Source organism: Rana temporaria, chromosome 9, assembly GCF_905171775.1.
Source record: "Rana temporaria chromosome 9, aRanTem1.1, whole genome shotgun sequence".
Lineage (NCBI taxonomy): Eukaryota > Metazoa > Chordata > Amphibia > Anura > Ranidae > Rana > Rana temporaria.
This window is the reverse complement of record NC_053497.1, coordinates 69,781,739-69,807,272: the sequence shown is the minus strand read 5'-3', so window position 1 is coordinate 69,807,272 and position 25,534 is coordinate 69,781,739. Positions and strand designations below refer to the sequence as shown.

The window sequence follows — 25,534 nt, the reverse complement described above, 5'->3', positions numbered from 1 at the left end:
GAATCACAATCATGGAAAAGACTGCTGACCCGACAGTTGTGCATAAAACGATCATTGACACCCTCCATAAGGAGGAAAAAAAGCCTCAAAAAGGTAATTGCAAAAGTTGGATGTTCCCAAAGTGCTGTAGCAAAGCGCATTAATAGAAAGTTATGTGGAAGGGAAAAGTGTGGAAGAAAAAGGTGCACAAGCAGCAGGGATGACAGCAGCCTGGAGAGGATTGTGAGGAAAAGGCAATTCAAACATGTTGGGGACTTTCACAAGGAGTGGACTGAGGCTGGAGTCAGAGCATCAAGAGCCACCACACACAGATGAATCCTGGACATGGGCTTCAAATGTCGTATTCCTCTTGTCAAGCCACTCCTGAACAACAAACAACATCAGAAGCGTCTTACCAGAGCTAAAGAAAAACAGACCTGGTCTATTGCTCATTGGTCCAAAGTCCTCTTTTCTGATGAGAGCAAATTTTGCATCTCATTTGGAAACCAAGGACCCAGAGAATAGAGGAAGAATGGAGAGGCACACACTGCAAGATGCTTGAAGTCCAGTGTGAAGTTTCCACAGTCTGTGTTGATTTGGGGAGCCATGTCATCTGCTGGAATTAGTCCACTGTGCTTCATTAAGTCCAGGATCAACGCAGCCGTCTACCAGGAGATTCTGGAGCACTTCATGCTTCCTTCCGCAGACGAGCTCTATGGGATGCTGACTTGCCAAAAGCACCAAAACCTGGTTCAATGACCGTGGGATTACTGTGCTTGATTGGCCAGCAAACTTGCCTGACCTGAACCCCATAGAGAATCTACAGGGCATTGGCAAGAGAAAGATGAGACATGAGATCGAACAATGTAGAAGATTTGGCCGCTATTGAAGCATCCTGATCTTCCATAACACCTCAGCAGTGCCACAGGCTGATGGCTTCCATGCCACGCCACATTTAGGCAGTAATTGCTGCAAAATGGGCCCAAATCAATGACCGAGTACATATGCATGCTTATATTTTTCAGAGGTCCGATATTGTTCTATGTACAATCCTTGTTTTATTGATTGCGTGTAATATTCTAATTTTCGGAGATTGTGGATTTGGAGTTTTCATGAGCTGTACGCCATAATCACAATTATCACAAATCACGGCTTAAACTATCTTGCTTTGCATGTAATGAGTCTATCTCATATTAGTTTCACCTTTTAAGTTGCATTAGTGAAATAAACTTTTGCACGATATTCTAATTTCTAGTTTCACCTGTACTGCAGGTAGAATTCTAGAAAAAACATTTTAAACCACACGTGGTTAGAGATTTTGAAGAAAATTCAAAACAAGGCATTTTGAAGCATCTTAAAAATTTAGAGATGTGAAAACGAGAGAGCGGGCACCAATCAGGGAGCAGTAAAGATCTGTCCAGTCAATGCTGCCAAACCACGAGACACATCTGTTTTAGAGCAGCAATTCAAAGATCTGGTGTATTCAGGGAAACTCATGCAGCAGAGCAAGTCCCTGTGGAGTGGAATTAGCCGAAATAACAGCAAGACAAGAAGTTGGTGCCAGAGGGGCACCAAGCTGCACAAGGGTGCCATCTGCAACATTAGGTCCTCAGTGCTGGGCTGGTAGTGTTACAAGATGGATCAGCAGTATTCTCCAGCCTACAATGCAGCCGAGTGTATGTACTTTGAGTCCAGGGGTCAAACCTTCCTTCCCTTATGAATCAGGCCTAACACTCATTTACTTGAATAAAGGGTCAATACACCTTTGCAGTCTTAATTTTTATTTTATTTTTTTTGCTGTCAGGGTGCCCTGAAGAGCAGCTATAGCCTCCAACACCGTCGCCCTCTCTGCTGCATGGCGATCCTCCCCCGGAAATTTGGCGGCGCCATCTTTGGCTTGCTCCTCGTCACCCTCATGTCAATATTTGGCCAACTTCTCCGCCACATCGGAGGGTTTGTTTGATGGCGATATGTACCGCCCCAACCCCGAAGTCCACAGGCAAGTACGTGGGTGAGAAAAATCACGGATACTCACACAGGCTGGTACACAGGATATTTGGCAAGAGGAGCTCCTCCTACCCGCGTCTTACTCCATCACTTGCCAGGCCATGCCCATTGCAGTCTTAATTATTTAGTTAGATATCCATCTGTCCAAGGTTGCCTACCCCTGGTTTACATTATATCATTCACAGTTCTGGCAGTGTCAGAGCATCTGTGCTTCAAACATCAGACACTAAAAACATCAGAGACACTAGAAACAGACAAAAATTCATGCAAAATTATGAGCCGATATTTCACAATGTCATACTGGTGTTGCAGCCAGACAAGAAATACTTACCCTATGACAAAACAAGAAATTGCAGTTCCTAGGAAGGCATAGGCCAAGATAGAGCCCAGATTTCGGAAGAAGTGCCTCTGAAAAATACATATGTCAGAATGGTTTATTACATGATTTCCACAGTGAATACAAATACTTTACTTCTACATTTCTACATCTGGGTGACCCACCGGCAAGTGGAAACAATATAAATTTCATTAAAATACATTATCCAATAGCTTGAAATATGTAAAAGGCACAGCATCATCATTTGAATTTATATTAGAAAGTAGTATTTTTATTAATTCTTTTTCTCATCATATAAAATTAAATAGATATTATATATTATTTTCAGTCCCCTGCCTGCTGCAACATGTAGGAGGTAGTCCTATTAGATTCATATCTTCACCCCTGGATGCAGAGTAGAAACAGCAGTGTTAATTTTGGCAGCAAATTTCATTTTAGTCTTAGGACTAAAATTACATTTAAGTCCCATTTTAGTCTTCTGCAATTGTATTACATTTTAGTCGAATAAAATCATTTTAGTTGACTAAAACGAATTTTAGTTATCTATATAAAATGTAATGGGTGTAAATTGTAATGCATTATTTAAAGCGGGAGTTCACCCATTTCTAAAAAAAAATTTTTTCTTCCCCTAGATTCCTGCTCGTTCGGTCTAGGGGAATCGGCTATTTGTATTAAAATATGAGCCGTACTTACCCGTTTTCGAGCTGCATCTTCTTCCGTCGCTTCCGGGTATGGGTCTTCGGGAGCGGGCGTTCCTTCTTGATTGACATTCTTCCGAGAGGCTTCCGACGGTCGCATCCATCGCGTCACTCGTAGCCGAAAGAAGCCGAACGTCGGTGCGGCTCTATACTGCGCACCGACGTTCGGCTTCTTTCGGAAAATCGTGACGCGATGGATGCGACCGTCGGAAGCCTCTCGGAAGACTGTCAATCAAGAAGGAACGCCCATTCCTGAAGCCCATACCCGGAAGCGAGGGAAGAAGATGCAGCTCGAAAACGGGTAAGTACTGCACATATTTTAATACAAATAGCCGATTCCCCTAGAGAAAACGAGCAGGAATCTAAGGGGAAAAAGTGCCCTCTAAGGGTGAACCCCCGCTTTAAGCATTTCTCTACAATTTCCAAACCGATTATATACTGCTAAAGAGAAAAATCTAATATGTTATTATTTAGGTTATTGAGGTATGAACATGCACTACAGACCAGTGTTAATTTTAAAGTCATATTTCAATTTAGTTTTAGTCTTGACTAAAATGCCATTTTAGTTTCAGTCTCATTTTAGTCATCTCAATTGTTTTAGTTTTAATCGTATTTTAGTCAACTAGTTTACACTTTACCCATTGGAAACCGAGTTTTGCTACAAAGTTGTTTTGAGCACAAAGACATGCCAACATGAAAGCAATTATAAAAAACTAAAATTGCAAAATACACATTCCTTATTTTGGGTATCATGCCCTATTAAATTTGCAAAGATATCTAAATCACATGCTAGGACCTCCATCCGGAGTTACTCATAGGAGACACTTAAAAGGCTCCCAAATTTAACAGGACCCAGGGAAGTAGTATCCGATTTAAACCTGCAACACCACGTGCAGAGTCCCTGACAAATCTCTCTGCCCTGAATGGTGTATAAAACACAAAACAAGCCCAAGGGTGCTATTGCTGCCATAAGCTTGTTTTAGCCTCTTGACGTGCAAGATGTTACCTACGCATTAAAAGCCTAACTACTAAAAGTACATTTTTAAATGGCACCTTCTGCCAAAAGAAAGAGGTGGAATACGACCCCAGATGTAATTTTTTCTTTCAGAACTGCAACAGAAGAGCTGTGGCTTTGGCTCTCCTACACAGAAGCCACGCTATTCAAGAATACCCTGTATATCAAAACTCGAAATACTACTTGCTCATACCCAAATATTACATATCATGCTCCACAACTACAATTCAAGCTTGAGAATTTCCTGCCCATAACATTAGTTGGCACCCAAAGTACAAGTTCCTTTCAAAGGTAGTGTTGAATGCTCACCTGCCTCCCACATGCTCCTATAGGACACGCATTACAGTAATGGGCCAGTATGAACAGTAAAGTGTTTCCTGTTAGTACAGAGGCTTGGAGGCACTCTGCACATGCTCAGTTTGGTGTGTATTGCTATAGAGCTTTTTCCTTGGGAGAGTGCATGTGATCAATTCAGCACCAATCAGCAGTGTCCAGACAGTCAGGGGTCCTGCAAACTTTATAGGACAATCAGGGGAGAATAAAAACTCCTCCTACGCGCTTAAACCAGATACTGATAGAAGTCACAAGACTGTTATATACTGCTAATGAGAAAAGGCATTTAGCAGTTTATATTTACTAAAACAATTGCATTTCCATGTTCTGTGTACTGTGGGAGGCCAGATATAGTGAATGCAGGGTCCTGGATTTAGTAACACTTTAAGAAAATGGACAGCACTTCATGCTACCAGGAAGAGCAGATACACCTCCATTACATCTCCCTGGAATATGGGGCACCCACAGTGCTGAAGTAAGCTTGTAAAAAGGTATGCACAGACACCAATCTGAAGCCTGTTCTGTCATGTTGTGGGACCGGTTGAACTCTCAACCATCTTCTGTGAACTACAAAGGGGATGGAGCTGAAGTGGCACTCTGCAGAGCTCAGTGAGGAGAGCTCTGAGAGCGGCTTGGAGAGAACCCCCCCCCCCCCCCCTTCAAACAGCACACAGGAACAGAGCTGAGGCTGGCAATCCTCTGGAGATCCCTCCCCTGTCATCATTTTCTCTTGGTGCCTGAAAAAACTGTCAGAAGTGATTCATGCCGATAGAGGAACAAAGCAGCAGACAGAAATTACACTTGGTGCTCTTAATTGAGACAAGTACACACTAGAAAAAGATATGCTGCTGTGTTCATATTTCATGCCTGAGGTTTACAACCATTTTAAGATGGCAATACATTTATAATTTTGGTTTTCGATAGACTGACTGAGAAAACTTCTATACCTTACCCGCTTTAGGCTATACCCTGCGTAAAATATGATTGGCGGAAGAAGAATGTTGAAAAAAACTTCAGGATCAAATGTAACCTGTAAAGAAAGCAAGAGAAAATGCTTGATGATACACCCTGACAAAAATTGTTATATAGTAAAACTTTGGTTTGAGAGTGTTTTGCAAGACAAGCAAAATGTTTTAATAAATTGTGACTTGATATACAAGCAATGTCTTGATATACAAGTAGTGTCATGTCATAACTGGAGTATAAAAGAAAAGAGAAGAGAAGTGCCTCCAAGTGTAGCAATCTGGTTACATTTAAAGGTACAACATTTAGAAAACTCACATGGTTGATTAGGAGGCACATCCAGGTATACCAGGCATCTGGTGTAAAGCTGTCCACATAGACCATCCTCCTCACCGCCATTAACGTCATACCTTCCACTCTGCGCTCCATAAACAGTTCAAGCCTCGCTCTCAGATCGCTCTACTGCAGGGTAGTCTTCCTGGGCACCATTGTAGACTGACAGTGATGAGAGCCGGCGGTGCGGAGGATGGTCTATGTGGACAGCTTTATCTTGGATGCCTGCATACCTAGATGTGCCTCTCAATCTTCAACCATGCAAATTTCTAAATGTTGTACCTTCATTAAATGTAAATATATTGCTACACTTAGAGGCGCCTCTCCAATTTTATAATTCGTAGCTCCTGATGGATTTTGCTTCTTATCCCCTTGCGGAGGCTGCCATTTGTGGATGGACATTTTTATATGGTCTATAAACTGAAGGACCTATGAATAAATGGTTGTGGAACTAATCATTTGAGTTTCCATTATTTCTTATAGGGAAATTTGCTTTGATATACAAGTGTTTTGGATTACAAGCATGTTTCTGGAACAATTATGCTCGCAATCAAAGGTTTTACTGTATATTTTTAACTAATATTGACGCTGCACACCGACACCATTATGTTTACAATTTTACTATGGCAATTGCGGTAATCTCTAAAACTTGTTTAACCTTCGGGTCCCACCAGAGATTTGAAAAAAGAAAAAAACAAACAAACACACACACACGTGTGTTTAACCACTTACCAACCAGGCCAATTCCGACATCTCTTCTACATGCACAAATGATAATTTTTTAACCACTTGAGACCCGAAAGACGTCCACAGCGCGGCTCTCAAGTGCTAGGTGGACGTCCCTAGACCCGTTTCCCCGTCAATAAGACCCCACATCTCACCTCAAGGCTGGGAAGCCTAAAATAAACAAACACACAAAAAACCCACAATCACGGCTTCCCAGCCGAGGCAGAGCTGTTTTTTTGAATGCAGAGGCCGGGTATGACGTCATAATATCTTGGCCAGCCTCCGACGACCATAGAGACTCCGCCGCACATCTGGTCCACCAGAAATCTCTATGGTGGACATGCGGGGCCAGCAGATCCATTCTCCAACTCACTAATCGCAGCAGTGAGTCTGTAGAAGCAGCAGAGGGGGGGGGGGGTGTCCCCCCTCCCCACCCGTAAGAACAATAAAGTGGCTGACCAGCCGCTATGATTGTTCTTATGGTGTAGGGAATCGCCGGCTGAAAATGGCAATATTTGAATGATGCCTGTAGCTGCAGGCATCATTCAGATATACCACCACAAAGCCCAGGACGTCTTTAGACACTTTAAATAGTTTGTTTGGGCCAAGCTGTACGAAGCAAATTATTTCCATTACTAAGGGATGTGGCCATTGTGTGTGCTAAAACATGCTGTAGTAGAATTAACTACATATGGTATGTGGCCGCTGTTCCACTTCCCATCTGCAGTCAGCACAAAATTCGAGAGGCAAGTGGATATCACAATCTCCACCTCAACCAGAGAAAGCTTGGAATTATCGCTAAAAATGCAAGACGGAAAGCCATAATACATACTGTAAGTAGCTGATGCAATGTCACTTCATAATCTAAAAATTGTTTGGGCCCTAATTGTTAAAAAAAAAATAAATACAAAAAAATAAAGATGATGTTATATAACTTGCTCTCTGAGAAGGAGCTGGCGGGGGACTCCATTGCACATAAAAGGCCTCAGCAGCCCCTCCTGATGACAAGTTTCACAAAATGTGTTGGGTTTGTTGGCGTCACTTCCGCATTCCTATTTCCGGTCAATGGAACACAGATGGATATAGGAAGTACTATGGAGCGCTCTTGGATTGTGTAATGCAAGCATTGATACTCAATTTTTTTGGTTCAGATAAATCTGAATTATGCTATAGGAGACTGCCTTGGTTTTTTTATCTCGCCATACATGCACACATAACGGAGGTAACCAGTGGATAATCCTTCAACACAGAACAGGAACACCAGGAAAGAAGGAGGTCGAATAAAAAAAAAAAAAAAAAAAAAGGTTGTAGACCCACCTTTTATAAAGGGGTCATCTTTCTGGCGAGTGTGGTGGCAAAGGAGGGGATCATGGAGAGGTTTCACCAAAGAATACAAATGCCATGGAGTCTGAGCACTGGCTACTTTAATTTGCACATAGTGGACTTTATATTTTGGGACTTTTAGAGATTTTTCATGTTTACCACAAAAAATTGTGTATCAAACTGGCATTGAGTACAATAGTATGCATTAGAGGTGGTTATTAGATGTAAATGAATAAGGGCCCTTTCACACGCACGGACAAACGGTCCGTTTATTACGAGTCCGTTTACGGACTTGTAATGTATCCCTATGGGATTGAAAAACCCTATTTTTCTTACGTCCGACGGAACGGATCGGATGAATACAGACACACGGTCCGTATTCATCCGATTCCCCATAGGGGAGAGCGGAGGAGAGACAGGGCGGTCTCTGCACTGTGTGTGCGGGGACCGCCCTGATTAACGGAGGAATCCCCGCTGAGCCAAACGGGCTAACGGAGCGGATCAATTCGGATCCGCACCGTGTGAAAGAGCCCTTACAGTTATTGAGATTGATTTACAGGCATTCGAGTATGAATTCCACTTATTAAGGCATGGTTTGCACTGTAATATATGCAAAACCACTTCTTAAAATATAGAGTGCCGCACTAGTTTAAAACAGACAAAAATGTATATAGATAATGCATTCATATCAGGGGAGCTTGTTCAAATAGCAATGCAGCCTATTTACAAACTGTTGTGCAAAACACATGCATCACTGCAGGAGAATAAGCATGTTAACGTTTTTATTTTTTTTAGCAAGTTAACACATACAATAACTATGTGTTGATGTGTACACAACTCTGAAATAAGCCTGCAAGCTATAGTTTAGTACAGACTTTTTCAATCAAGGTACCTTTGGGTTTCTTCCGGTGTGCCATGGCAAAATTACTAAAAAGGGTCACAAAAAAAAAAAAAAAAAATTGTATAAAAAGCCAGCAGGAGGATCAAGCCTGCCATAGGTGTGCGCAGCCTGTAGCATTAGGGTGTGCACCTGAAAGCTCAAAAACACGGTACCAAACTCACTGTGTTCATTCAGAAAGGGAAGGGACCGGTAAATGACATTACCCCTTCCCCCACTCATCCTTAAATATCATGTGTGTGTGTGCCCACTGCAGTAGCCTATGGGATAGGAGGGAAGCCTGCCATGCTGTTGGAGGGGGCACCGGGCAGCAGGGGGAATCTTCACTGCAGGAGGTGATTAGGTTGTGCCTGGGCACACCTGGCACACCCTGTGCGCACGCCTATGAAGCCTGCCCTTTAGTTATATAAAGTCACAGGTTTTCATTGAGCTTCACTACAACCTTCCAGCCACCAGCGTACCAACAAGGTCATTGGTTGAGGAAGATGTCAGACATCTGCACAGCAAACTTGTTTGCCCTTCCTCTGCTCCTCTGTCAGCACTGGAATCACATTAGCTGAGCGAGGGAGAGGAGTGAGAGCGAAGAAAGATTGGAATACCAGTGTGCAAAGGCGTATTTGCTGTGGAAGAATACGTTTTAAGTACGTGGATGTTGATGCGTTATATAAAAATATTAGTTACCCAAATTTCAGAATGGGGTGCCTTGGGAGTGTTCAGAATTGCAACGGGTGCCTTGATTGAAAAAAGGTTGAGAAATACTGTACACCCATTTCCCCCCCCCCCCCCCTTTCTTCTTCCTCCAGGTCTATAAGGCCCCTTTCACACCTGCGGACCGTATGTCCGCTTTTTCATCCATACGTCTGCGGATGAAAAAGGGACATACATTGGTCCCTATGAGATTGCAGGTGTCAGCGGATGAACATCTGCTGACACATGATCTCACCCGCCTCCGCATTCTTCCAATTCTGCAGACGGAAAAGACAGTGTGCCGGGACCACCCTGTCATCCGCCGGCTCAGCGGGGATCAAAGGAGCGATCCCCGCTGAGCATACGGAGGTTCACGGGGCGGATCATTACTCATCCGCCCCGTGTGAAAGGGGCCTAACTCTTACTACCTCCTTGTTCCCTTCTCTTCAGTTTTGTACCACCTAAGCATTGCTAATCTTTCAAATGGAGCATGCCCCTATTCACCTACTGATTACATTCTTATAAGGTAACCGTATTCAATCTTCTGGCAAAATATCGATATGAGAAATTTTTTACAATACATTATGATGCTGCTTATCACACATCTTGAACCCTGTTATTTTTTGAATTGCATATTGAATTGTCCCGGTTTGTAACCAAGGTGTGATCGTTTGTTGTAGTACGCCCTGTATCTTGTATTTATTAACTCTGCGATTGCTTAATTCCGTCAAACCTTTTTGTACCAGGAAAACACTGGTTTAGCATACCTGTAGGAATGAGTGGCAGGGCATGAAAAGCGCAGACCATTGCGTTTCAACATGCATAGCCACACAAAAAAGCTAGATGAACCAATTTCTTTAGGAAAAGCATTTTACAAACATGCAAAAAACAGTTAAAATGCAATACTTCACATTGAAAACCACACGTGATATACAGTGCCTTGAAAAAGTATTCATACCCCTTGAAAATGTCCACATTTTTTCATGTTACAACCAAAAAATAAATGTATTTTATTGAGATCTTATGCGATAGACCAACACAAAGTGACACATAATTGTGAAGTAGAAGGAAAATGATAAATGGTTTTCACATTTCTTTACAAATATTTGAAGTGCGGCATGCATTTGAATTCAGCCCCCTTACTCTGATACCCCTAACTATAATCTAAAGGAACCAATTGTGTTCAGTTACCCAATTAGTAAATAGAGTCCACCGGTGTGTAATTTAATCTCAGTATAAATACAGCTGTTCTGTGAAGCCCTCAGAGTTTTTTTTAGAAAACCTTAGTGCACAAACAGCATCATAAAGGCCAAGGAACACACCAGACAGGTCAGGGATAAAGTTGTGCGTTGAGAAGTTTAAAGCACAGTTAGGTTATACACACACACACATACTAATATACATACACACACACACACACACACACACACACACACACATTTTCCAAGCCTTTATGCTTAGAAACATCTCAGGGAGCACGGTTTAATGCATCATCCAAAAATCGAAAGAGAATAGCACAACTGAAAACCTACCAAGACATGGCCGTCCACCTAAACTGACAGGCTGGGCAAGGAGAGCATTAATCAGAGAAGCAGCCAAGAGGTCCATGGTAACTCTGGAGGAGCTGCAGAGATCCACAGCTCAGATGGGAGAATCTGTCCACAGGACAACTAATAGTTGTGCAATCCATCCGAATCTGGCATTTATGGAAGAGTGGCAAGAAGAAAGCCACTGTTGAAGGAAAGCCATAAGAATTCCCGTATCACATAAAATCCCAATAAAATACATTGTACGTTTTTGGTTGCAACATTGACATTTGGAAAATTTTAAGGGGTATGAATACTTTTCAAGGCACTGTAAAAACAAACATTCAATTATAACTGTAATTCAACACACCAGACATGAACTTTTTGTTTTATATGTAAAAACACACAAATATAGTCACACAGCTAGTTTACAATTCTGAGCAGTAATATTAAAAGGTAATTCTTTTGTTTTAAAAAAACATGTTATCCTTACCTGCGCTGTGCAATGGAATTTCAAAGAGCAGCCCTGATTATCTTCTGGGGTCCCACGCTGGCAATCCTGGCTCCTCTACCCCACAATGAGTGCCCCCATAGCAAGCCGCTTGCTATGCGGGCACTCATACATGCTCACTCCCGAGTCGGCTCGGCTCTTGCCTCCGATTGACAGCAGTGGGAGCCAATGACTCCTGCTGCTGTATCAGAGTCAATAAGGAGCGAGAGAGTCTCTCGTGCACATTGCTGGAATGAGATCAGGCTCAGGTATGTATAGTATTTAGGGAGGCTTCAGGGGATGCTACATACAGAAAGTTTTTTTACCTTACTCTACAACCACTTTAGTTCCGTTATCATATTTCTACTACTTGACAAACATTTATTTTAATACATTACCTTTATCCAGACACACTGAAGAATGTCAGTGCACTCATCTATAGCTCAACATTAACAAGTAAAATATGTAACTAGGTTACTTCTCTGGACAAAATTAGACATCTCTAAACAGGTTGCAGCCAGACAGAGCCTGCCTGTGGTGCATATGTACCTAATCATATGAAAAAACAAGGTTGTAAAACGAGGATTAGAACGGACCTACCACATAAAATGAAGTTATTAATACTGCAGAATGTACAGCGACTAACCAGTTTTTACATGTGAAGTGCGTGCTGCAGGAGGCTCATTGATACATGCCCATAATGTACCCACCATCCACCCAGTCTCACCTTCCGCAGCATTTCATTGTCTTTGACGTTGTTCAGCGCCTGAGAGCTGATCTCCCCTTTCAGGGTGTACTCGTAGAACTTGCCACTCACATTCACTACCAGTGTGGCTGGGCTCATTTCCTGCTCACAGCTCATGGTTACATTGTTGACATCACTAGGAACATGGACACCATATCGCAGCACCACTCCAACGATGAGGCCTGGAAATCAGAACGTTTGATGATTACAAGCAGCATAGGATTATTGATTTTCAAACATATTAAAATGAACATTACAGGTGTTCTCCAATAACATATTGTACCACTAGACATGTACAACTCTGGCTATACAAAGTAATAAACCAGGAGTCAGTGGCCGTCTTCTCTGTTGCAGCACACAGAAACCCGTGGGGAACAAAATCAACACATGTGGAAACACTTCGTACATGGTCATAGTAGCTCATTGACTAAAATATATCAAAGAACAAAAAAAAAAAAAAAAAAAAAAAAAAGGAGGAGGTTGTCTATTCAAATACCCAGGTGCAGAGAGATCCTTGCTCGGCTTTTCTATGTGTCAATGGGTCATGCGCATCACCACCAATTACTACCTATGCGCGAACTATCGGCTGCTGCACGGTACAGTATGGTGTGTCCTGAGTGATGTCGGTATCATCAGTGACTGAGATTGATCTCACGGGGATTCGTCTTCAAGTTCATTACCATCTGTCTGGCCCCATTGTAGGTGGCACCTGGATGAGAGCTGCAGTCTGATACCAACAGGTGATTAAAGGCCCAAACAAAAAGAAAAAATGCGCCTAAGTGCAGTATGTCTGATAATATGAAATTTATTAAAGTGGAGGTTCACCCAAAAAAAATGTTTTTAACATTACATTCAGCCGAGTTGTCCTAATGACAATCGGCTGTTTTTTTTTTTTCCCCGTACATACCTTATTTCACCGCCACTTCCGGGTATGTCTTCTGCGGGACTGGGCGTTCCTATCTGATTGACAGGCTTCCGACTGTCGCATACTACGCGTTACGAGTTGCCAAAAGAAGCCGAACGTCGGTGCGCAGGCGCCGTATAGAGCCGAACTTATATATATATATCTCATGTTATACTCACCAGTTCCATGCAGTGGTTTTGCACAGGGCAGCCCCGATCCTCCTCTTCTCGGGTCCCTCTTCGGTTCTCCTGACCACTACCTCGAGTGCCCCCAGGGCAAACAGCTTGCTATGGGGGCACCCGAGCAGAGCCACAGCTCCGTGTAACCATTCAGAGATGGAGCTGCGGTTTGGCCCCACCCCCTCTCCTGATTGATTAAAATTTGATTGACAGCAGTGGGAGCCAATGCCACCACCACTGCTGTGTCTCAGACAAGCAGGAGGTAGAGTCCTGGATGGCCAAGGCGCCCGCGGACATTGCTGGGTAGATAGGGGGGGTTGTTGCACACAGGCTTTTTATCAATGCATAGAATGCATTAGGATAAAAACCTTCTGACTTTACAATCACTTTAAGGGGATGGGGGGGTTACATTTCTCGAAGATGGTATTCCATGACAAAGAAGGTGAAACTGAGAATTTGTGATTGGTCCAAGCCTCCAAGCAGAGGCCCCCCCCCCACCTCACTGCGGCAAATCTAAGACAACAGGCAGCAGCACTTTCCCAGCGAGCGGGTGGGTGGGATCGCGAGCTCCACTAGCGCAATCCTGACCCCTCCACTCTGTACGTAGCGCAATCCTAACCCCTCCACTCTGTACGTAGCGCAATCCTAACCCCTCCACTCTGTACGTAGCGCAATCCTAACCCCTCCACTCTGTACGTAGCGCAATCCTAACCCCTCCACTCTGTACGTAGCGCAATCCTAACCCCTCCACTCTGTACGTAGCGCAATCCTGACCCCTCCACTCTGTACGTAGCGCAATCCTGACCCCTCCACTCTTGTACGTAGCGCAATCCTGACCCCTCCACTCTGTACGTAGCGCAATCCTGACCCCCTCCACTCTGTACGTAGCGCAATCCTGACCCCCTCCACTCTGTACGTAGCGCAATCCTGACCCCCTCCACTCTGTACGTAGCGCAATCCTGACCCCCTCCACTCTGTACGTAGCGCAATCCTGACCCCCTCCACTCTGTACGTAGCGCAATCCTGACCCCCTCCACTCTGTACGTAGCGCAATCCTGACCCCCTCCACTCTGTACGTAGCGCAATCCTGACCCCCTCCACTCTGTACGTAGCGCAATCCTGACCCCTCCACTCTGTACGTAGCGTAATCCTGGCCCATCCACTGTGTACGTAGCGCAATTATTTATGATAATAAAGAGTAGATGCATAGTCCTATACAACCGGCCCTTTGAGGGCAACCATACTGCTGATGCGGCCCCCGATGAATTTGAGTTTGCCACCCCTGCCCTACAGCATAGTTTTGGGTTTCCCTCTGAACCAACTCTGTATTATAATGGAAAACCACGTAAAGGGGCGACTGACGCCATGAGCAATTTTCACACCACATAAAAGAAAAAAAAAAGAAAAAATATAATAGCTTAAAAGTCACATGTTGGAAACGGAAAAAATAACTGAATTTATGTACAAAGTAACACCGTAGATGGGAGAAAATGGAAAAACAACTTCCACTAAGACAACACCGTTCCAGCACTTGAGAAAATACAGTGAAACTAGTTGTCACCAGGTACAGCCATGGAAAATAGGACTTCGCTTCTACTGGCTGCTTGATGATAGATCCTAGACAATTCTCTGCAGACAAAAAATAATAAAGCTTCAAACCAACAGGAGAAAATGAAATTACAGTTCTAGAAACCTCACAAGAAAATCTATATTTAAAGTTTGCTGCATCTGCTGTAATCACGCCACGCTCTACCTTGTAGTTTCGAATGTATACTTTAATAAGGACAGTAGTGAAACCGGTTCATTGATATAGGAAAACATGAACAAAAGGAACTCTTGAAAATTAAAGAATAACTTGAAGAGAAGGTGATGAAGACAAGTTGTAAATAAAGTTATACTTACAGAGCTGACCTTTAGAGATCTGCCATTGAAGACCATCAAGCCCAACCCCAAATCTATTAAAAGCCTAAATCTGGCCATACACTAGTAAGAATGTTTGCTTTAAAGCCTAGTACAAGGCTTGACAAATCCCGGTCACCATGCCATGCGACTAGAAATAGCGTCCTGGCGAGTGGGGGCTTGGAAGGTGGACATGGGCAAAAAAAAAAAAAAAAAAAGTTTGTTCCATAGGACCGGCGCTCCGAGGACTAGGCCGAAGCCGCGGCCTCGCCTAAAACATCCTGCCCACAGCTCGCCGCGATCCTGGGAAAAGGCCGCGAGCATCAAGGCGCTTTCCCCGACTTGTTCATTCCCCGACTTAGTTGGGGTAGGCGGTATACTTTGGTGGGGGTGGGTCAGCCACACCCTGTGACCTTTGGGGGAGGTCACAATTCCTCAGTCCTAGCCATATTCTTCAATGGGAAACCCTAACCGACGCATCTATACAGGATCACTAGACCTGGCCACGAACTTCAACACCTTGCGGTTGAGATGAGTGGCCAGGAGATCCATGCCCTGCGAGTCTCACCTCCTGCAAGGGAGCTGAAACACCTCCAAGTACAAAGACCAATCGCCCTGGTCCAGCTTCTGGTGACTCCGGTAGTCCGCCTGCCAGTATACCTGATGGTAGACCAAAGCCACGGCCGTGGCATTTTCTGGCTGAATCCAGATCGGACGACATTGCAACCTCCTCGGCCACGAGGAGAGGCATATCCTGATCGCCCAAAGTACTAGGACAATGATCAGTAGACAGGATTTACAGCACCTGGTAAGTGCGAGCTCCCTGGTGAAAACTCTTGGTGCCGGACGCCAGATCAAAAGATAGGGCCACAAACTGACAGTGGTCCTCCCCATCGCAAAGCACAGAAACCTCTGACTTGCGCAAAATGGGACATGCATGTATGCGTCCTTGATGTCCAAGGACGCCAGAAAGTCCCCTGGATGGGGACAGCTACCACCGAACAAAGAGATTCCATGCGGAACTACCCAACGTTCAAAGACGTTTAGGGCTTGAGGCCCAAAATCGGACGGACCCCGTCCATCTTCGGGACCAAGAACAGATTCGAATAGAAACCCTCAAACCTCTTGTCCTGTAGGACAGGTAAAATTACCCCACAGCTTAGCAAGTCCCACACTGCCCCAGGGCAGACCGATGAGCCGGAAGGAGAGGGAGACACAAGGGGAAAAAAAATCTGTTCGGTGGATAGGAAGGAACCCTCTCTAGTACTCTAAAGAGACCACCTCGCAGACCCCCAGAGACGGGCGGGGGAAGGCTACATACATTGGTGGGTTTGAGTGCCAGCGTGATCGGCTTACGCACCCAGGGACGTTTTAATCCCCCAGCTGAGCCTTTGTCAGCCTGGGAGGGTTTGCCCGTGGGCCCTGACGAAAATACCGCTTCGGCGTGGGAAAGGAAGGACCCGGCCGACGGCAGGACGGCAGACAGAAGAACAGGAAGTGAGGATTTCTCCGAAGAAATAAGGACATTTAATAGCAAACATAGAAGGATGAGGTAAGTGAAGGTGGACTGCACTAAGGTAAAGAAAGCCATTTAGGAAAACATTTTTTTACCTTTACAATCCCTTTAAGTCCTCCTCCTTCCCTCCTCTGCCACATTTGGCAGGTTATTTTTTTTTTTTACAATCCCACTCGGATCGCCTAGGTGATCCAAGCAGAGATTCTCCTCTCCCTCTTCCCGCAGTCTTCTGGGACACGTCACAGGTCCCAGAAGACTGTGGGACCATTTACAAAGTGCGGAGTGGCTTACACATGTGCAGTTGGCAGCCAGCTGCGAAGCCATAAGCAGTATGTTTAAGATACCAGCGCCGGGATCATGAAGGCTAGGGATCTAGCTCAGGTGAGACAGCGCTGGACACTTGGTGTCTTGTTATTTAAAGTCAGCAGCTAAAGGATTTGTAGCTGCTAACTTAATTCCTTTTTTTACAAAGTGGAAAACCTCTTAAAATCTGTAGTACACCACACAAAGTAAAAAAAAAAAAATCCCCTCCAAGCAATGGCATAATGTGCAATTATGCATTGCATTCTAGCACATTATAAAACACTTATCTTGGAATGAAAGCCTTGGTCTTCCTTCTGGGTCTGCGAGCTCCGGCTGTGTGAGTGGTCGAGACTGATGTCACTCCTGCGCATGGGAGCCCTTGACTCGGGCACCAAACTATGAAGATCCAGGATGGAATGCCAGACCTTCAGAGAGCATGCACCAGTGACGTCACTAGCTGCATCTAGTGCGATTATCTCCAAAACACTGCAAGTTTAGGAGATATTCACTGTACCTACAGGTAAGCCTTATTGTGTAGCTGTAGGTACAATTTAAAAAAAAAAAAAAAAGTTGACGACAGCTTAACATTTCTCAGTTCCTCAAACGTACGAGAAATGTATGAGAATGTCCATATAGATGTTAAAAAAAAATCTACTAGTGTATGGCAGGTTTGACTCCAGGGAAAATTAAAATCACCCCTTGCAGTGGAGCTGCCACCACTGTGAACCTGCACAGGAAGAGAAAAAGAAAAAATGCTGCTAAAGGTTTCAATATACAGGTGTGGTGGCTTTCACTGAAAGGTGCTGGCTTGGGAAGAGCCTGTCACAGTTGAATATACACAATCCCTCTACTGGCTCCCACTCACCCAACGAATAAATTCAAAGTACGAACAATAATTTACAAAGTTATCCACAACTCGGCCCCCAGCTACATCACTAACCTAATCCCAAAATACCAACCAAGCCACTCTCTTCGGTCCTCCCAAGACCTCCAACTCTCTAGTTCCCTTGTCATCTCCAGGATTTCTCCAGAGCTTCTCCCATCCTTTAGAACTCCCTACCCCAATCTGTCCGACTGTCCCCTAATCTATTCATATTTAGACGATACCTGAAAAATCTTCTCTTTAAAGAAGCCTATCCTGCTTCTAATCAACACCGTTTTACTTCCTCCATTAGCTCATCCCCACAGCCATTACCTTTTGTATCAATTGACCCTCCCTTTTTAGATTGTAAGCTCTAATGAGGACCCTCCGATTCCTCTTGTAACAAATTGTAATGTAACGGTAATGTCTGCCTTTATTTTGTTAAGCGCTGCAAACAAACTGTTGGCGATATATAAAACCTTTAAATGGGTCTTGCTAGAGAAAAAGTGCATAAACCACAGGGCGACTAAAAGCTGTGAATGCCAATGTTAAAGTGTACCAACGTCCCGATAATATGCAACTGGAGATTAATCTAGGCTAATGGAATGGACTTTTGACAGTACAAGTAAATATTGTAGAAAATCTATAAATATATTTATTCACAGAAAAGGGGTGTACCAAGAAAAAATTATGATATACAGAACTTGAACAAAACGGTACAGAATCAGCATATTATCACAGTACACAATTTAGGACATATTACATAAAAGCTTATACTTATGCACACATGGTCGTATAGACAAAACCATACAGCACCAGAAGGTAAACAAAGACTTTTAAATCCTTAGGACTGGATTGGATATGCGGAGTGATGGATGTTGCTTTTACTCACCATGTTTCGCATTCAGGACGCTTCATCAGGAGCATAACGGTAGGTAAAAAAGGTCTCTGCAGCAATGTGTGGAACAGACCGTTGGTAATCAATATGTGGCATATACAATGCTGTTACCTAACCAGCCAAGTAGGCATATGAAAGGCTATTTAAAACATCATGGTATATGGAGGTAGAAAACTTCTGGCTAATGCACGATTTGTAAAGGTAATAGTTGGCGAACGGCAACGGAAACTCCGACTAGGGTCCCTGAACCGAGTCCCAGATTCTGTTATGGCTCAAATAGCTGGATAGCTTGTAGGCTTGGTAGCCAGCAGAGAGCTTCGAATCTGGACCCAGGGGGAGCAAAGAGGGGGTGTGTGTTGTCTCCGTGTCACACTTCCATGTGCAGCTGCATTAAAAAATATTTTTTTATTTTTTTTTAAAACCTGCAAGAGAAAGGCATAATGAGCTAGTATGCATACTAGCTCATTATGTGGCACTTACCTGAAATCGAAGCCCCCAAAGTCCTCCTCGTTCCCCGCCGCCATGTCCTCACAGATACTTCCTGTTTTCGCCGCTCCGGCGCTGTGATTGGCCGGAGCGGCGATGACGTCACTCCCGTGCATGCGCGCAGGAATACGGCATTAAACCAGGTAATGCCATTCATAAAAAAACTGCACTTTCAGTGCACCTGCGCCATCGTTTACGGCGCACATGCGCCGTAGACCTCGGTGCCTGTAATTACTGTAAATATCTCCTAAACCATGTAGGTTTAAGAGCTATTTCTTGCACCTACAGGTAAGCTTTAATCTAGGCTTACCTGTAGGTGCAAGATGTGTGGTTGGGTTTACAACCACTTTAACCAATTGTAATCACCTGTACACTAGATCGAGAGAGTAAGAGCTACACCAGGAGCCTATCAAGTGTACTGCAGTTCAGCCTTACATACTGCAAATGGCATGCTATAACTATGACAGTAATGACTGAAGTGATCCCAACAATTGATTTTTTTTATGCATGTACAAACTAGGCAGATAAAATAAATAAATAATAAAAAAATAAAAATTAATTATATATATTTTCATTAATTCATTCATTACACATACTGCAGCTACTGGCTTTTAATAAGTGGACACTTACCTGTCCTGGAGTCCAACAATGTCGGCACCAGCAGCTGATGCTGTATCCTCCCCCCCCCCCGAAAGGTGCCAATTGTGGCACCAAAGGGGGGGGGGGATAAGATGAGCAGAAGTTCCACTTTTGGGTGGAACTCCGCTTTAAAGGGGTTGTTAAGGCAGTGCGCACACAAGAACCGCCAGCCCCACTGCTAGTATAACCTGTAGTATAACCGCCCGTTGCACTCTCCTGATGCATGTACTAGGGAGGGGCCGAGCTCACATCTCACTCTGTAGTGTATACATCAGGTGTATAGTGTATACATTTTTTGTAAAAAAAGGCACACAGTACATACACTACAGGTTATACTAGCAGTGGGGCTGCAGTGCTTGCGTGCACTGTTCGGAGCGGTGCTACAAGGGGAGGGGAGAGGCGGCTCACACAGACCAGCTGACAGGCAGGGAGGGGAGGGGGGAGGAAACAAAGGTGAGCAGAGAGCAGGGCTGCATATGACAGAGGCATGTACACTGACCACGGTGTCAGGGCTCGGCAGCCATGATATACCGTGGTCAGTTTACAGGTGAGGGCAGAATCTAGGGGGGGGCAAATTACACAGCACTAGCACTGTGCAGTTATTCATGCTTTAAAGGAATGTTTTTTTTTGTAGGTTAACAACCGCTTTAACATACTACAATGTACCCTGTGCATTTCTAATCAACAACCAAATAAAAAACATACAGTAAAACCTTGGTCTGAGAGTAACTCGGTTTGAGAGCGTTTTGCAAGACAAGCAAAATGTTTTAATACATTTTGCCTTGATATACAAGCGATGGCTTAATATAAGAGTAGCGTCATGTCACAACCAAGTATAAAAAAAGAAGAGAGGAGCCTCCAATTGTAGCAATATGGTTACATTTAATGAAGGTACAACATTTAACAACTTATTGCCACGCTTAGGAGGTGCCTTTTTTCTCTTTTATACCCTGTAAAAAAGGCTTTGATATACAAGTGCTTTGGATTACAAGCATGTTTCTGGAATGAATTATGCTCGCAATCCAAGGTTTTACTGTATATAAAAGGTGCACAAAGAGCGGTATCTTTTAAAACATTTTTACTGCAATAGGTTTTGTATGCATCTTCCCCTTTATGAAAGAAGTGAGATCTCAGTTATGCAGCAATAAGACTATGCCGATATCATTCAGCAGCGCGTTTATGGCACTGATAAGATGCTGATATTGTCCATGTGATACTACAAGCACACCATAATTATACCGTTTAAGGTCATTTGTGAACAACAGAACATCAGTGATCCCACACAGGAGAAGATAATTATCACACATTGCACAATATGAAGAAATACCGTGACCCAAGACATCAGTTTTAGTCATATGTCTGTGCACCAACCTGGGACTATTAGGGGGGATACATTGTGGCTTATATGGAGTTACAATAATATGGATCTGAGAAATGTATTCAAAGTCCCTACTGGGACTTATACAAAGTCAATTAGGTTCATCCCATGGGCATGTAATTGTACGGTTCAGATACCAGTGTCCGGTCACTATGTGTGGTTACAGTGTGTGTACTGATCTTTGAAAACATCAAGAACTTGTCTGGTTTTTATTGTCAGTAAGCAGTGGAGGAGTAAGCCTAGGTTCACACTGTGAACCGCACCCCATTACCAGAGGCAACTAGAATCTCCAGGGCCCCGGTGCAAGAAACCATGAAGGGCCCCCACCAGGGTTGTTGCGTGGTCTACAAAAGATCTCGGGCTAGAGCCCATAGCAGCGAAGTAAAGAAAGTCATACACTTGGGTGGGCATACACATGTATATACATACGCGTGTGTGCGCATTCCCCACTTACATTGGGGTCCCCAGACAGCCTCCCCCTACATTGGGGTCCCCAGAGGGCACCTACTTTACATTAGTGTGCTGAGAAAGCCCCCCCTCCTTACATCAGGGTCCCAGACAGCTGATTCCCCCCCATCTTCCAGAGGTTCCACGTGTACCTGGCTGATGAAGGTGGGAGGTGGCACAATCGTCAGCTCTATGGTGTCCACAGGCAGGGGGATTTCCCTGGGGCTTGTAGTTCTTCTCCCGAGCATATACAGCGGAGAGGAGAGGGGCCTCTGACTCCGGCATGCATCAGCAACTGTGTACAAGCAGAGCGACTCATTGAAACCGATACCTGCTCGGGTCAGAGCCCCCCCCAACCCCTCGCCTCTCCACTGTATACACTGGACACTCGGAAAGAAATCTACAAGCCCCTGGTAGAGCCCACTGGCACCATAGAGCTGCCGATCGCACCTCCCCCACTGCTGGCCCCCCCCCCCCCCCGACAGTGGCAGAACGGCAGGGTCCGTCCAGTCTCAAGTGCAACTGCAGCAACCCCTATAGCTCCGCCACTCATAAATAGATCTAAATCTGGCCAAATCAACAGTGACCTTCTAAAGTTTGATCCATCCATGTCCATTCTCAGCTGATAAGTCTATCTCATGAGAATAAAGATATTTAGTGTCACTTTAGTTCAGGTTTTTACCGATGTTCAAAAAAAAAAAAAAAAAAAAGTATACCCGTCTACACATACTGTAGCTGCTGGCCTTTAATAAACAAGTACTCAGCAGTCCAGGAGCCCAGCGACGTCTTCGCCCAGGTCAGTTGTTTGCCGATCTTTCGGTCCCCAGCACCGCCATCTTGGCTTGAGAACCTGAAGCCTCGTACACATGCTCGGTTTTCTTGGCAAGAACCAGCAAGAAAACTGCTGGCAGAGCTTTCTTGCTGAGTAAACCGAGCGTGTGTACGAGGCTTCAGGTTTCTCGTCTGGAAATCTGGCCAGAATCTCGACGAGAAAAATAGAGATCCTGCTCTCGTCGAGGTTATTGTCGGCCCGTTTCCCGACGATAAACCCCAGAGTGTGTATACTTACCTGTCGCTGTGGAAACCTGCGCATGCTCAAAATGACTGACGCATGCGCAGTAGCTTCCACGGCATAGGTAGAGTGAAGCAAGATGGCGGCGACAGCATCGAATGTGACAAGCGCATGCTCGTCATACGCTATGACGTCACTGTGTGTTCTTGCCCTTCAAGAGAACCGCGGTTCTTTTGAAAGGTCTGTGTGTACACTCGGGCGGCAAGAGATTCTTGACAAGAATCTCGCCGGGAAAAACAATAAGTTTTTTTTCCTGACGAGATTCTTGCCCGTGTGTACGAAGCCCGACTGCGACTTGTTTCACAGCCATCCCATGCATGAGAATTGCTGCACTTGCAGACTGATCCTGCAGCCTCCTGGGACATGTGATGCATCTAAAGAGGTTGTAGGCGGATGTGGGAGCAGGCACCTGTCAGAAATAGGTACCAACTGCCCAAAAAAAAAAAAAAAAAAAGCAATGTTGCACTAAATTTATAGCATATGCATGCACATACAGATTTGTCCAGACTGCACAGAAGCATACATTTCAGAAATAATAATTGCTTGGGCTCCCTCCCAAACTACAATTCACCGCAGATCAAACCGATCTACCTGCAGATCTTCAGACAAGCAGCTGATTTCCTCGACTTCATCATGTATGGATATTTTAGCTCAGAAAATGATAAGATTTCTATGTGTAATAAAGCACAGCACTCCAAGCACATACAGATCTGTCACTTTTTCAAGAAAATGTAAATCAGTGATTAGCGTTTGTTACACAGAAATTGTAACAATACCAGAACATCAAACAGACTTGTTTGTCCTACAGCGATTGGAGATAACACTTTCAATTACACCATGGTACCTGGCAGCACTAGAGTTATCCTGAGAGCATAAAGAAGTCATTCTGGGCACACAGTGTGGTAAATGTTTAAAATATCTGATCTTTATGGAATATATAACACACACACTACAGGAATCCTTGAGTTCTTGTGTAAAGGTTTTGTCAACCGGTGTGCTACGTCTATGCTTTGTAAACATATCAAATACACCAATCGTAATCCATATTTATTAGTGTCATTTGTGCACCAAAAAAAAGAAATATGTTCCGATTGTGGCTCCAGAGCCTCAGTTTTTCTGTCTAAGTTCTATCATACTGGACTTGATGTCAGGGCTATACAAGTTTGTACTGTTTGGAATTCCACCCAAAAGTGTAAGCTCCGGCTATCTGCCTCCTCCTCCTCCCTTCCAATGCCAGATTTGTCACCAGATTTGTCACCTTTTCGGGGGGATGCTGGTACCTGTTTTGACCCACTTCCAGGAGACCTCGGCCCCCCTCCTCCTTGCTCCGCACCAGTTAGAAAGCGCAGCACGCATGCACAGTAGGGCAGGGTTTGACAAATTTGCTTGGAATCTAGGAGCCAGCTAAAAAAGTTAGGAGCCAGAAAACGTGCCCCGCGGAGTTTGCGCGCAGAAGCGAACACATACGTGAGTAGCGCCGGCATATGTAAACGGTATTCAAACACCACATGTGAGGTATCGCTGCGATCGTTCGAGCGAGAGCAATAATTCTAGCCCTAGACCTCCTCTAACTCAAAACATGCAACCTGTAGAATTTTTTAAATGTCGCCTATGGAGATTTTAAAGGGTAAAAGTTTGTCGCCATTCCACGAGCGGACACAATTTTGAAGCGTGACATGTTGAGTATCAATTTACTCGGTGTAACATTATCTTTCACAATATAAAAAAAAAAATTGGGCTAACTTTACTGTTGTCTTATTTTTTAATTAAAAAAAGTGTATTTTTTTCCCAAAAAAAGTGCGCTTGTAAGGCCGCTGCGCAAATACGACGTGACAGAAAGTATTGCAACGATCGCCATTTTATTCTCTAGGGTGTTAGAATAAAAAAAATATATAATGTTTGGGGGAAGGAGATGGCAGTGAAAAATTACATATGTTCTAATATGTAATCAGATTACTGATATTCTCCAGCTTCAGTCCTTTCTCTTCACAATTTCATGGAAGTTCCTATTTAAGACACATGTATTGCCAAAGAAATTGTGCAAGGATTTTTATTTATTTTTTAAGCAATGCAGGACTGTGGTTTGAACCATCAATACAAACCTCATTGACAAGTAAAACAGCAGTTCTATGCTGTTTTACTTGTAATGCCAACGGCCACCACCAGGTGGCGCAGGTCACAGAAGGAAGCTTGGCACTTCACAAGGCAGCGGCCTCAATTACCGACCACTGTGCCTCCGTGCGCCCCCACCGTGCGATCGCCGGGCCCGTGACGGCCGGTAACTGAGGCCGCGGCCTCAATTACCGGCGAGCGCGGGCGCCAGGTCACAATTTCTTGTCGCAATTGCAACCTGGCGCCCGGAATTTTTCGAGCCCTGCAGTAGGGAACCTTACCACAAATGGCGGCAGCACCCAAGAGCTGATCGTAAAATTAGCTGGGATGCTGACATCATGGGATTGATGGACAGGCAAGTGTCCTAATATTAACCACTTAAGACCCCGACCTTTAGGCAGCTAAAGGACCTGGCCAGTTTTTGCGTGGTCGTGCGACGTGGCTCCCAAACAAAATTGGCGTCTTTTTTTCCCCACAAATAGAGCTTTCTTTTGGTGGTATTTGATCACCTCTGCGGTTTTTATTTTTTGCGCTATAAACAAAAAATAGAGCGTCAATTTTGAAAAAAAAAAATCAATATTTTTTACTTTTTGCTATAATAAATATCCCCCAAAAATATATATAAAAAAACAAAATTCCTCAGTTTAGGCCAATACGTATTCTACCTATTTTTGGTAAAAAAAAAAAAAAAGCGTTTATCGATTGGTTTGCGGAAAAATTTATAGCGTTTACAAAATATGGTATAGTTTTATAGCATTTTTTTTTTTTTTACACTACTA

General features: G+C 44.1%; 1 protein-coding gene across 1 annotated transcript in view; it reads right to left on the bottom strand.

The window, feature by feature from the left end:
- The window catches only part of SLC9A6 (solute carrier family 9 member A6), a 99,947-nt gene that overhangs the window by 66,770 nt on the left and 7,643 nt on the right, over positions 1–25,534 (bottom strand). Inside the window, exons 2-4 of the mRNA XM_040323738.1 lie at positions 12,043–12,242; positions 5,322–5,399; positions 2,318–2,394 (exon numbers count right to left, since the gene is read on the bottom strand). Of these exons, the coding sequence (XP_040179672.1) occupies positions 2,318–2,394; positions 5,322–5,399; positions 12,043–12,242 (355 nt within the window). The remainder of the gene's footprint in view (positions 1–2,317; positions 2,395–5,321; positions 5,400–12,042; positions 12,243–25,534) is intronic.